Here is a 12,818-nt window from a genome sequence, read left to right on the forward strand (position 1 = left end):
AAAAAAAAAAAAAAGAATATGGACCAGGGCTGGAAAGATGGCTCCGTGGTTAAGAGCACTAACTGCTCTTCCAAAGGTCAAATCCCAGCAATCACATGGTGGCTCACAACCATCTGTAATGAGAGCTGATGCCCTCTTCTGATGTGTCTGAAGACAGCTACAGTGTATTTATATATAATAAATATTTTTTTAAAAAAGAGAGAATATGGACCACTGGCACTGTTCCTAAGGACACACACACACACACACACACAAACCTTTCGTTCCCGCTGCCTGCTATCCTGTCACCATAAGCGCAGATTCTTTAGCACTGTTTGGAGCACTGTCCTATGGCGCACGAGGAGCAGCCGAGGGACTCGTGCTCAAGCCACACTATGGAAATGGCTTGCCTTATGTAAATCAGTTATTTCTTGGTTAGGTGGTTGGTTTTTTACACTTCATATGACAGAAAGAATACCTCTAAGAGACAAGAGTACAGGCTATTTCGATATTTTATTTTTATTAAGGCCTATAAAGCATCCAGAGAGATAAATATGTGGTCTCTGTGAAGAACTCTTTCGGCACTGTCCCTTCACATCCCCCGAGGCCATGCCGCAGTTTCCTTGTCTGAAGACTGCAGAGTTCAGGACGGGGCCTCACCCTCGATCTTCTCATTTATGAATCAAATTCATTTTCAATCCACTACTCAGAGGGAACGTATTTTTTTCTGTTCCACAAAGAGAACTTTTTTGTTCACTGTGAAGCAAGAAAAAGGGGTTGTAGGAGAAAAATAGGAACCATCATCATTTTTATTAAAATATATATTATACCCTGAGCCCTCTAGCCTCTTTCCTCATTTTTTCCATTTAATGTGAGGATGAGTGGATTTGCAAACCCAGCCTCTCTATCTCACAGGCCAGAGAAGACAAAAAGAAATGGGTAAGAAGCCAAGGGAGGGGTCACCAGCCAATCAGAAATATCCTTGACATGCTACAAAGTCATTACTTCTACCAGTGTGAGATACTGAGGCAAACATGGCAAACATTGACTTGGATCCAATCTCATGATGGGTACACAAGAACCAGCTGGGCACTGGGCTCCAGAGTGGCATCGAGAGCTACACAGTCACAGAGGAACAGCTGTCAGAAGGGAAGCAAAGCACAGAACCTCCACTGTCTAGAGATGGCTTCACACCCAAACAGGAATGGTGCAGATTGACAATGAGGTAGCATAGGAAAACTTCAGTATTATAGATTTACTGAAAAAGCTACTGCCTTGGCAACAGAGTGGAGCAGGCAGATGCAAAAGGAGACTTGCATAGAGCCGAGTGCCCTATTATCTGCCATCAGCCTCCAGCCAACATACACACGCGCGCGCGCACACACACACACACACACACACACACACACACACACATACATACATTCCACATGACCGGGTTCTTCCTTGCCACAAAAACAAGACACCCAAAGGGAAGCTGGGAGGCCAAAGGACTGTGTGACCTCAGAGCTCCTCACTGTCCCTGACTGTACACACTTCAGCTTTGTTTTCTCTTCTACAATGAAAATGGATACACCCCACATTAAATTTCCAAGCCATGATTAAGAATTAATTAGCTAAGAAGCTTATTTAAAATATATGGGGCTGAAAAGATGGCTAGTTAAGAGCACTGGTTGCCTTTCAAAAAGACCCAGGTTTGGTTCACAGCACCTACAACTCAAGTCCCAGGGAATTTGACATCCTCTGGAAGCACCAGGCACACTTGTGTTACACAGACCCCAGCCAATTCACCCTTACTAATAAATAATGAAAGAAAAAACATTAAATACTCTGCATTTCTCACCTCCATCCTACTTCCAGTTCAGCAGCAGGAATTTAACAATTTCTTAAAAATTCTCTAGGTGGAATTCATGAGAATTTAAGAACCATTAACCACTCCAGAGAAATGTGTCACTATATAAGGGGTATTTTTCACATACTTGGAATTACATAAGACATGAGAGAATGTTTTCATTCACTAAGAGGCAATCAGGAATAATTTAATGACCACGTCCAGAATCTCTGGTTATTAGAGTAAGGCTTTAAGCTGGTCAGCCTGCACACACCTTCAATCCCAGTGCTTGGGAGGCAGAGGAAAGTGGACCTCCATGTGTGCGAGGCCAGACTGGTCTACGTCTCAAGCTCCAGGCTAGAGACCCTATCCCAAAACAGAACAACAAACAGAACAAGACTTTATGCATTAAAATACTTCTATCCTCTGCATTAATCCCTTTAATTAAGAATCTAGTATAAAGAACTGTGACAGGCACTGCAGAATTTATAAGGAAACACCAGGATTTCATACACCAGTAAATCATAAGATGAGCATGAGAAAACCCAATAAAGCTCTTACGAACCTAGAAATCAGACCAAATGTAGTGGCAAATGTTTGTAACCCTAGCACTCAGAAGGCAGAAGCAGGAGGATTTCAAGTTCATGGCCACATGGTACCACTCTGGCCCCAAGACACACACACACACACACACACACACACACACACACACACACCAATAAAAACTGGCAGGCATGGGAGACGAAGGCAGGTGGGTCTCTGTGAGTCCCAAGCAAGCCAAGATCACAGTGAGACCTGAGGCAAAATGAAAAGAAAAGAGAAAAAAGTCAGACTTCGCAGAGAAGTCAAAGCGTGGTCCCTCAAGAACAGCAACTTTGAGATTTACTGAAACTGAACAGAGCTCGGGCTACAGCGGCAGATAGCACCTGCCCACTGTGTGCCAAGCACCAGGTTTGATCCCAGTACTGAAAAACAAAGTGCATACGAAGAGCTAGGAGGCAGACAGTGGCGCTCCGAATGCTGACTAGAGGAAGACGATCCAGACAGTTCTATCAGGGCTTTTATCTGGTTTGTCTGTCTGGGGAGTAGTGTGGGGCAGCTTGGCAGTTCTAGGGATTGACTTACAACTTTATACACATAAAATAAATACTCTCCCAGCACTTGGGAGGCAGAAGCAGGCTGATCTCTGAGTTCAAGGCCAGCCTGGTCTGGCTCTGTAGAGTGAATTCCAGGACAGCCAGGACTACACAGAGAAACCCTACCCCCCCCCCCAAAAAAAACCCAAAAGAACCAAAAATAAATACTCAACCACTGAGCCATATCCCAGCCAAGGTTCCAATTTTAAACAAGTATTAGGAAGTACTCAAGCCACTTTTCCTGGACGAGTGTAGCCACCATCCCTCATCAAAGAAGCTTCACTTACAGCAAATGGAGATCATCACAGAAAACCACAACTGGACACAATACAGACATTAACAGATCATGAGAGCCCAGTCCCAACCAATACAGCTCCCAACAACACAGCTCCTACATCTGTGGTTCAAGGAACATCAAGGAAGAGGGGGCAGAATGATTTTAAAATCCAGAATACCAAGAGGCCTGAGGAAAAGTCTGTCCTAGTAACAAGACGGGAACAGAAAACAGAAGTGTCAGTGGGCACGCTGACATGGGGGGCTCATCTAGACCAAGACCTACACACAGCTCATGACGGCAGGGAGAGCTAGCCTCTCTCAGGGATAACGCAGAGCAGTCAGCCCTGGTGTACACATACATACCTACACACATGACAATAATCAGAGAAAAGAGGCTATCAGCTTGGAGAGGGCATCAGAGGTGGTCAATGGAGAGTGGCTGAGACAGACCGGAGGGTGGAGGCAAGGTGACATAATTAGATTTCAATTTAAAATGTATTAAAAAACAAAAAGCTAATATCAAGAACATAAAATTGGCCCCAAGTACTAGAAGTAGCCAGAAGGGCTAGGTTCTAACCCTGACCCCAGGGAGCTGGGGATGTGGCTCAATATTAAAGGGTGCTTATGTTTCTGGGTTCAAAGCCCAGCCGAGGGGAGGAAGGTGTATGGTTCCACTATGCATCAGCCCTGAGCCCCTCTCCTCTGTTCCTCTCCTGGTGTGAAGACGGCCATTCCCTCAAAGCTGTTGCCAGATAAACTGTGAGCACTCATATGAGCTGAGCTGAAATGACACACTGCTATCCACAACACTAAACATAATGTAATTTTCAGTCAAAATATTTGCTGTTTAATTCATAGAAGAATGAATCTGTCAAGTTCTTTCCCTACAGCTAACCTAAATCTATTCTGTTCCAATTAAAGTCTGTATTGCCTTGTTTAGTGATCCACAGAATTAAAACTGACAGGTTTTTGTTCTCTTTATGATAAACAAGATTTAATACTCTTATGCCTCAGCCTTTAATCCTTCCTCCTTGGCATCTAGTTTTCTATGAGGAAAACAAGTTTGAAGACAGAGGTGGGGCTGAAGAGATGCCTCAAGGACTAAGAGTACCTGTTCAGGGGACCCAGATTCAACTTCCCACATCCACACAGTGGTTCACAACCATCCATAGCTTCTCATGGGCAACACAAGCAACACAGGTGCACATGCAGACATGCAGGCAAAACACACAAATAAAACGGAGACTACATACAGACGTAGCCGGTTGTAGCCTCGGAGCAATCTGTCAGGACCCCTTCTGTGTTTCATCCCTGATTTGCTTCATAAGAGACTAACATTATCCTCCAACTAATGCTACTCACTGCAGTAAAATGGTGGGAATGGGCCAGACTCTCTGGAACCCTGAGCAAGGCCAGCCCCAAGGCAAACTTCATCATCTTCACAGCAAGTCTATGGGGCATCCCACAGAACAGAAGGAAGCAGGCATCACCAACCACAGGACATTCTCTGCTTCAAAAAAAACATTTGCTACCAACATTTCTTACTGGAAAACCTAGCTGTGTACAGGAAGCCACCATCCGAGCTTGTGATCTAAGACGCTCATGGCGCATTCTTTCCCAGTGTCACGAGACTGACAACCTGGCTGTCCTGGAACTCACTCTGTAGACCAGGCTGGCCTCGAACTCAGAAATCCGCCTGCCTCTGCCTCCCAAGTGCTGGGATCAAAGGCATGCGCCACCACCGCCTGGCGAGCTTGAGATTTTTTAATGCCTCTTCATGCTAATACAGCCTTTATCTTACTAGGAGGCAACTAAAGTGGGCAGAAAAACTAAAGCCCAAAACTCTAAAATAAAACACCCAACAGCTTATCTTGCCAAGTCCACAAATTTTAGGAAAGGGTGGATCTCCACCAACACTGTCTGGGTTTGTGAGTAGACCTAGCCTCTGGAACCTGTCTCTGTTCAGTCTGCTGTATTTACTTACTGTGAGTATATGCGGGAGAGGCACACGTGTGTGGGTCAGAGAACAACCTGCAGGCCATTACTCTCTCCTACTATGTAGACCACAGTGATGGCACTCAGGTCACCAGGTTCCCAAGTCTGTCTGTCTCTTGGACAAACTTAAAAGTTACCATTTATTATGGCATTTTTGGTAGATATCATGATAGAAAACCAAATGTCCTATCCCAATGTACCATCGAATGCTCTCTATTTGCCTAACTCATACCTGAACCCTGTGACTTGGCACTGTTCGGCAGATGACTGCCTATTCTTCAGATAGCTGAATTCCTGCCTTCACATAACAAACCCTTCTTAGAGCCTCTGCCTGGCTACCCCAGCTCAAGTCCATCTCCCAGTGTCCCGATGGGTTTGCTCTGAGCACTTACTTACCACCATGTCACATCGTCCCTCCCTCTCAAAGCTCTTGTGTCCTGGCGTACCCACACCTGGCATAGCAGCTAGCTAGCACCAGAGTAACTTTGAGCACATATCACTAAGTGAATGTCACGATTCCAAGGGGGCCATAGAATCCCCAGAGACATTCATTTAGAAAGGAGACAGAGGTCCTGAGACCATGAGCTGCCGTGATGTCACTTCTCTGAGCCTTACCTATTGGATCATAGTGCAGAAGGGTCAGCTTCTCTCGGAGTCGGCTTCTCTTGTGGTTGAAGGAGAAACCTGTCCCGGCTTGGCTCACCAGTTTTACCAGAATAGTTCTAAGATCAAAAAATGCACTGTCACAAGCTCAAAACACATTAATTAGGTAGGCTGCCAAGAACACACAGCACACTTTGCTATGGAGTCATAGTGGCCCTAAGAATGATCCGTGCCACGACAGTCTACATTTCCCATTAAACTATTTCAACAGCTCTGAATCCCAAGGTCACCTACAGTGACTCTGTGACAACCTTGCCAAATCAGAGAACCAGCCTCTGAGGGCATCTCTCATGAGGAGCAGACATCTGGTGGGAAAAGATACAGGGTGACGGTAGTCGCAGCTAGCCAGTAAGACAACCCTGAAGATGACTGCCTCAGGAGAGCTGATCGCAAGAAGGGACAAAAATAAAGAGATCTCAAGTTTTACATCACTGATGCACAGGCCCTGGGCACCTTCGTATCTCATTTAGTCATCCAAACCAGCAAACGTATGCTTTATCTCTCTGACCTCTGAATACCTGTGCTGTCACTCTCATGTGTGTGTGTCATCTTTGCCTCCCCACATAAGCCATTCCTCATGCCATTTCACATCTGAAGCACTTGAAACCACATTACAATCAGGCATGGAGGCTCACATCTATAATTTCAGCACTCTGAAGGCTGAGACAGGAGGATTACCTTGAAGATCAACCTGGACCACAGACTGAGATCCTGTCTCAAAACAAAATAAAGCCAGGAAGGCCACATTACTCCTCAAACAATGCCCTTGAAGACTAGAGTATTTGTTGATGGAACAAAAGAGGCAACAATGACAGGTCTGGTGGTGCAGGCCAATAATCCTAACCACTTAGGAGGCTGGAGCAGGAAGTTCACAAGTTCAAGGCCAGCCTGGGTAACATATTGAGGCCTTGTCTGAAAACTTAGAAAAACAAATGAGGCTGAACAGAATTCAGGGAGAGAGCTATGCCCAGCATGAGCCTAGCTAGGTTCAATCCCAGTACTGGACAGGGGAGGGGGTTATGTAATTAACATAATTATCCATTCAGTCACAGCGATTCAACAAGTCTATGGGGTATTTACTCTGTGAGGAGCCCTACAAGAAGCATAAAACTAAGTCTGTGCCTCCTCGGGCTGAAATTATGGAACAGATGAACTGGCACATGGCAAGGCACAGGTCTAGCTGTCGGTTCCAGCTGCCTAACGCTTAGCTCTGCAACCTTTCTAGTGCTTGGACTGACTTCCATAAACAGGCTCCAGGTTTCCATCGAATCAGAGCTCATCTGTAGATTCCTGCAGAAGACTCCAGGCAAATGGCTCTGGTGGTAGAGCCAAACAGATCACCTGATGCTTGCTTTAGGAGCAAAGCAATGAACTACTAGATTCTGAGGCGAGACAAGAAGCAGAGTCCCTTTACACAAAGGCTGAATTCTCCCTGGGACAGAAGAGAGACCGCGGTCCTCAACCTACACCCTCAGCTTACCTCAGTACAAATGCAGTGCTTTGCAAGAGGCCAGATTCCCCACTGTGCTCTCTCCCCAGTTAGTAATGGGCACCTCTGCTTCCTGCCAGCCACAAAGGAAAGTGGTAGCAGAGCTTCTAAGCTACATGGCCTGTGGTGTGGGTATATCAGATGCATCCTCAGCTGACATATCTGCAACCTGGGATAGAACTGTTGAATGGTGGCACCATCAAAGGACTTTTTCCCCAAGGTGTTCACATCAACAAAATAATTAACCAAATAAATAACCCCAAATCAACTCTTGGGAGATCAAACCCAAACATTGGACCAATAAAACAAAAACCTTTACTTACTTTGACTTGCTCTTGGCAACTTGTGTGTGTGTAAAGATTGGAAGAAAGAAAAAAGATAAGTTTGTTATTTTTTTTTTTTACTCCAAGTGCTTATCAACATTAGTAGTAACCAAAAACACTTTAAAAGTATACCCCACTTACACTAAAATAACTTTTTCCTGGCTATCGGTGTGTCGAGCGCACACAAGTTTGAATGTTTTGGTTGCTGTTTTGGGTTTTGGTAAAATGAACAGCTGTCTGTCATCTTAGCATCGTTCTTCACAGTACCTGCTCTATTCCCACCCTTCTATGGTGTAAATATTTGTACTAAGACAAAGCTCTTGTTTGAACTTTACAGGCTGCAGCAAAGTCGCCTGAGGTGTTAACTCTAATCAGGACGTCAGCTAGGAGCCAGGCGGCGGGGTAATACACGGCGGCCAGTAGACCTTCTCGGGCCACCCCTGCAGAGGGCGACGGGGCCCCCGCCGCCTTCCCTCCAGACCCGGAGGCGCGCCGCGGGGTGGCAGCCGCCGCGCCAGGTCCTCCACCCCGCCGGGCTCCACCTCGGGACCTGCGGGTCACCGCCTCGGCTCCACGCCGCAGGCCCTGCCGCCGCCTCAGACCGACTTACAAGAGACGGCGGAAAGCAGCATGGCGTCCGTCCCCCTATTTTCACCCAGACCGGCCTAAGGAGCTGAACGACTGCTTCCGGGGCGTGCGCCGGTTCCGGTAGAAGGCTCAGGAAGTGGACAGAAGCCACGCCCTCCCCTGAAGTTCAGGCAGTCTCTGACTCGGTGATTTATGGGTAGTGAATTTTGTGGTATTATGGGAAGGACACCCCCCCCACCTCCATACAGGTAATACTGCCAAATATCACAAAACCCAGATCTGCCTGGCTCCAAAACATGTAGCCTTTCCCAATAGACACTGATCTACCATTTGCCCAGCAATATTTTTATGCCTGTGCAAGAAGTCCTAACTCCACTGGTAACTTCATCTCCCAATTAATAATCAAGATTTTATTATTTTTGCTGTTGTTTTGCTTAATGTGTGTCTTTGTAATAACTCTCCCTGTATTATAATTTATTTTTATATTTGTGTGTTTTGCTTGCTTGTATATTTGTGCACCACTTGTGTGCCTGGTACCTGAGAAGTTCAGCAGCATGCTTAAAATCTGGAACCAGAGTGTTATGATAGTTGTGAGCCACCATGTGGGTACTGGGAAGCAAACCCTGGTTCCTACAAGAGCAACAAGTATTCATAATGGCTAAGCAATCCTCTCTGGCCTGTTGTTGTTGTTGTTGTTGTTGTTGTTGTTGTCTTAAGTGATCTTCCCAACAATACTGTATTTCCATTTCCATGTGAGGAATCCAAGGATAAGAATAATTATCTTGACCAAGGCTGCTACAGTTATTAGTGGAAAGCCTAGGTCTTGAAACCAAAGTCTTCAAAATCGAGAGGTCGTATTTTTACACTTTCAAATATGGCAGGCATGTACTTAGTACTAATCTAGCTAAATCAAAGAGTTCCAGGTTCAGTAAAGACCCTATCTCAAAAAAAAAAAAAAAAAAGAATTAAATAGGGTGGAGAGAAAGCAACATTGACCTATCCTCCAAACATGCACGTATGTTCACGTGTGCCAGTTCCCATGTACACACATATAACACAGGAACACAAAAGAGACACCATTCCTCTTGAATGCTTGAATGGGGTGTGAAGGTGGGAATTACTCTCTCCTCCCGCTAGGTACATCTACCTGTTATTTATACCTAACACAGTGTTGACAGCTGGTGACTTGATTAAGATGTTACTAATACAGATGTAATTCCAGATTTGGTTTTTCTTTGCACCTGAACTTAGCCCTCTATGCCTTATAAAGGGCAGAGCAGCAAAGGCAGCCAGAAAGGAAAGGTGCAGTTAGTTGGTAAGGAGAACAAGTACAGCCTTTGTGGAAGCTAGAGTGGGGGAGGGAAGAGAGGACACCACTGTTTAACCCGGATCTCCACCCAGAGAGTAGATGGAGGGAGGGAGAACCCACACCTCGTCCTGGGTTACACAGAGCACCTGCCTCGTGTTGGTAGACACACACTTAGTGATGGGATTTGGACCTCTCTATGCTGGGAGGTCCCTGACAGCACCACCCGGCCCATTGTCACACATGTGCCCTGCCTGACTCAGTCGGGGCATAAAGCTGTTGTTCTTGTCCACAAGATCAGTGGTGTTAGCTCCCTAGCCTATCCCTCAGACCAGGGAACATGGGTACTGGTAGAAGGGAGACCCCACAGGAGAAGATTGAGTTTTCCGCAAAGTGATGGTACTTGCTCAGTTGCCTCCACACAGACCAAGGCAATTTCAAAATCAAGTCTCAACAACTTAGTATTAGAGCAAAGAACACCTTGGAGAATAAGACTGAAAGCTGGGCTCATGCCCTGGTTTCAGTCTCTTTGGAATAGGCATGCTTGGGTTGGCAGTTAACATGCCCCCATCATCCTACCCTGCCATCATGACTCAGCCCCATGAGGTCTACTACAGGTCAATACCATTAGAAAGCATTTCCTGACCTGTATGCCCCCATCTCACCCCACACTTCTCTCACTGCCCCCTCAAAGCAGTCAGTAGGCCTCTCTGCAGTGCTTTAATCACTGGCCTTCCCCCACCCCAAAACAGAACCATGGAGTCCATTTTGTGCTGGCCAGGAGGTCTGCCCTGGGCTGTGGTTGATATGCCCAGGGCCACTCTATGAAAGAAAATGGATATTCTGTTTCCCAGAAGCTAACAGTTGCCAAGAGCTTCTTGGTTGGAGGTGGGACTTGGTGCCTACTTCCCCTTCTTGCAGAGACTGTGACAGAAAGCACAAGATCTGCACAAGTTCAAGCCAGGCAAAATTCCCTCAGAGCAGAGGTTCTCAAACTTCATAATGTTGGGATCCTTTCAGACAGTGCCTAATGTTGTGGTGAGCCCCAGTCATAAAAATATTTTATTGCTACTTCACAACTGTAGTTTTGCTACTGTTAAGAATTATAATGTAAATATCTGATATACAGGATATCTGATATTTGGCCCCCGATGGGAGTTGAGAACCATTGCCCTAGTGAGTCTGAGGTAAAGGGAAAATTGAACCTTACTAAGTGGGATCCATGACTTCTGGGTTGACTAGTAGGCCCTGCGTTGCAGGTGTGGCCATGGAATTCGTTTTGCACGGTATCTGCTTCCTCTGGGGTAAGCGGAGGAGTGGAGAACGTGGCCAACTTGAAATAAATGAGGAAGTCTTGAGCAATAACCAAAGAGAAAGGTGCACACCTACATTCCAGAAGGCTCTAGGACACTTAACAGACACCCAAGACCGAAGACCCAAACCAGGAAGCTTAGTTGCTACCAGAAAGATTAATGGAGGCCCTGCTGACAACACTCTACCTGCCCACATATTTCACACTCTGCTGGAAAGGCCCTGACAGGAGCAGGCTTGGGAAAGTCAACACATTAGGCCTGATTGGTGGGCAAGGAATGGGAGAAAACTGTAGGTGATAAAGTAAAGCATCTGAAAGGGGGTGGGGGTTAGGAGGAAATGGGCTGAAACCCAGCTGGAGGAGGCAAAAGGTGCAGACTGGCCAGAGACAGGCGTTCCTGCACTGGGTGGGAAGCTGGACTGCAGGGCAGCTGCCCCAGAGACCGTGGGTGGGAAAGAACAGCACAGAGCGAGCTGACTCCCCCTTTCACCAGCCAGAGACTCCCGAAATCTCACATTTTTTTGAGGGGAGGAAGTGTGGGGTTTTTGGTGGCTGTTTTGTTTGTTCATTTTGTTTTTTCTCTTTTGGTGTCTGATGTTAGTTTAGTTGGTTGGTTGGCTTTATTTGTTGATTGATTAACTGGTTGGATGGTTGGTTGGTTGGATGGTTGGTTGGATGGTTGGTTGGATGGTTGGTTGGTTGGATGGTTGGTTGGTTAGTTGGTTGGTTGGTTTAGGTTAGTTGGTTGGATGGTTGGTTGGATGATTGAATTGTTGGTTGGTTGGATGGATGGATGGTTGGATGGTTAGTTGGTTGGATGGTTAGTTGGTTGGATGGTTGCTTGGTTGGTTGGTTGGATGGTTGGTTGGTTGGATGGTTGGTTGGTTGGTTGGTTGGTTGGTTGGTTGGATGGATGGTTGGTTGGTTGGATGGTTGGTTGGTTGGTTGGTTGGATGGTTGGTTGGATGGATGGTTGGTTGGTTGGTTGGATGGATGGTTTTATGATTGTATGGTTGGTTGGTTGGTTGGATGGATGGTTGGTTGGTTTAATGGTTGGTCGGTTGGTTGGATAGTTGGATGGTTGGATGGTTGGTTGGTTGGTTGGTTGGTTGGTTGGTTGGTTGGTTGGATGGATGGTTGGTTGGATGGTTGGATGGTTGGTTGTTTGTTTTTTTTTAGATAGGATCTCACTAGGTATATTTGGTTGCCTTGGAGTTTTCTATGGAGGCCAAACTGGCCTTCAACTCACAGAGATCCTCCTGTCTCTGCCAAGGAGTAGTGGAATTACAAATGCCTTTGCCTACAGAGACATCTCATAATTCCAGTTTGACAGGGCTTAATTTTGTTTTGTTTAGTTTTGTTTGGGGGGGGAGGATGTTGTTGTTGGTTTTGTATTTTGTTTTTGTTTTGTCTTGTTTCAGGGGTTTTGTTTTCTTTGATTGTTTTTGTTGTTCTTGTTTTTGTTTTTGTTTTTGTACAGAGTTCTCCAAGTAGGCTACATTGGCTGGCCACCAAGCCCTAGGGATCTGCCTGTCTCCTACTGCACAGCACAGGGTTTACAAATGCACACCACCGTGTCTGCTGCTTTTTATACAGTTCTTGCTGCGTTCCTCCTGGATGCCTGACTTGGCACATTGTGTATGTGCTGAGTTCTTCCGAATGCTCAGTTCTTCTAAATGCTTTCCAGGAGAGATCTCTAAACTGATTTTCCTGCCTCCACCTCCCCCCAGTGCCAGAAGCAGTAGCAGAAGCAGAAGCAGAAGCAGCATTTGAGAACTATCTAGCAATGCAGATTTCAGACTCCATGCTGACTTCTGTAATCACAATCTGCATTTTGAAGAAGATCTCAGAAGATGGAAAGATGTCCCATGCTCATGGATTGGCAGGACTAACATAGTCAAAATGGCTGTCCTGCCAAAA

At 46.0% G+C, this 12,818-nt stretch overlaps 1 protein-coding gene across 1 annotated transcript; it reads right to left on the reverse strand.

Annotated features, from left to right (window-relative positions):
- Positions 1 to 475: 475 nt before the first annotated feature.
- On the reverse strand, positions 476 to 8,393 carry Mrpl33 (mitochondrial ribosomal protein L33). Its single transcript, XM_021202271.2, has 4 exons — positions 8,303 to 8,393; positions 7,693 to 7,711; positions 5,833 to 5,939; positions 476 to 735 (listed from the first exon to the last, which is right to left on the reverse strand). The coding sequence occupies exons 1-4, from the start codon at positions 8,322 to 8,324 to the stop codon at positions 686 to 688; spliced, it is 198 nt and encodes a 65-aa protein (XP_021057930.1). The 5' UTR covers positions 8,325 to 8,393; the 3' UTR covers positions 476 to 685.
- Positions 8,394 to 12,818: the final 4,425 nt, after the last annotated feature.

This window comes from Mus pahari, chromosome 7, assembly GCF_900095145.1.
Source record: "Mus pahari chromosome 7, PAHARI_EIJ_v1.1, whole genome shotgun sequence".
Classification (NCBI taxonomy): domain Eukaryota; kingdom Metazoa; phylum Chordata; class Mammalia; order Rodentia; family Muridae; genus Mus; species Mus pahari.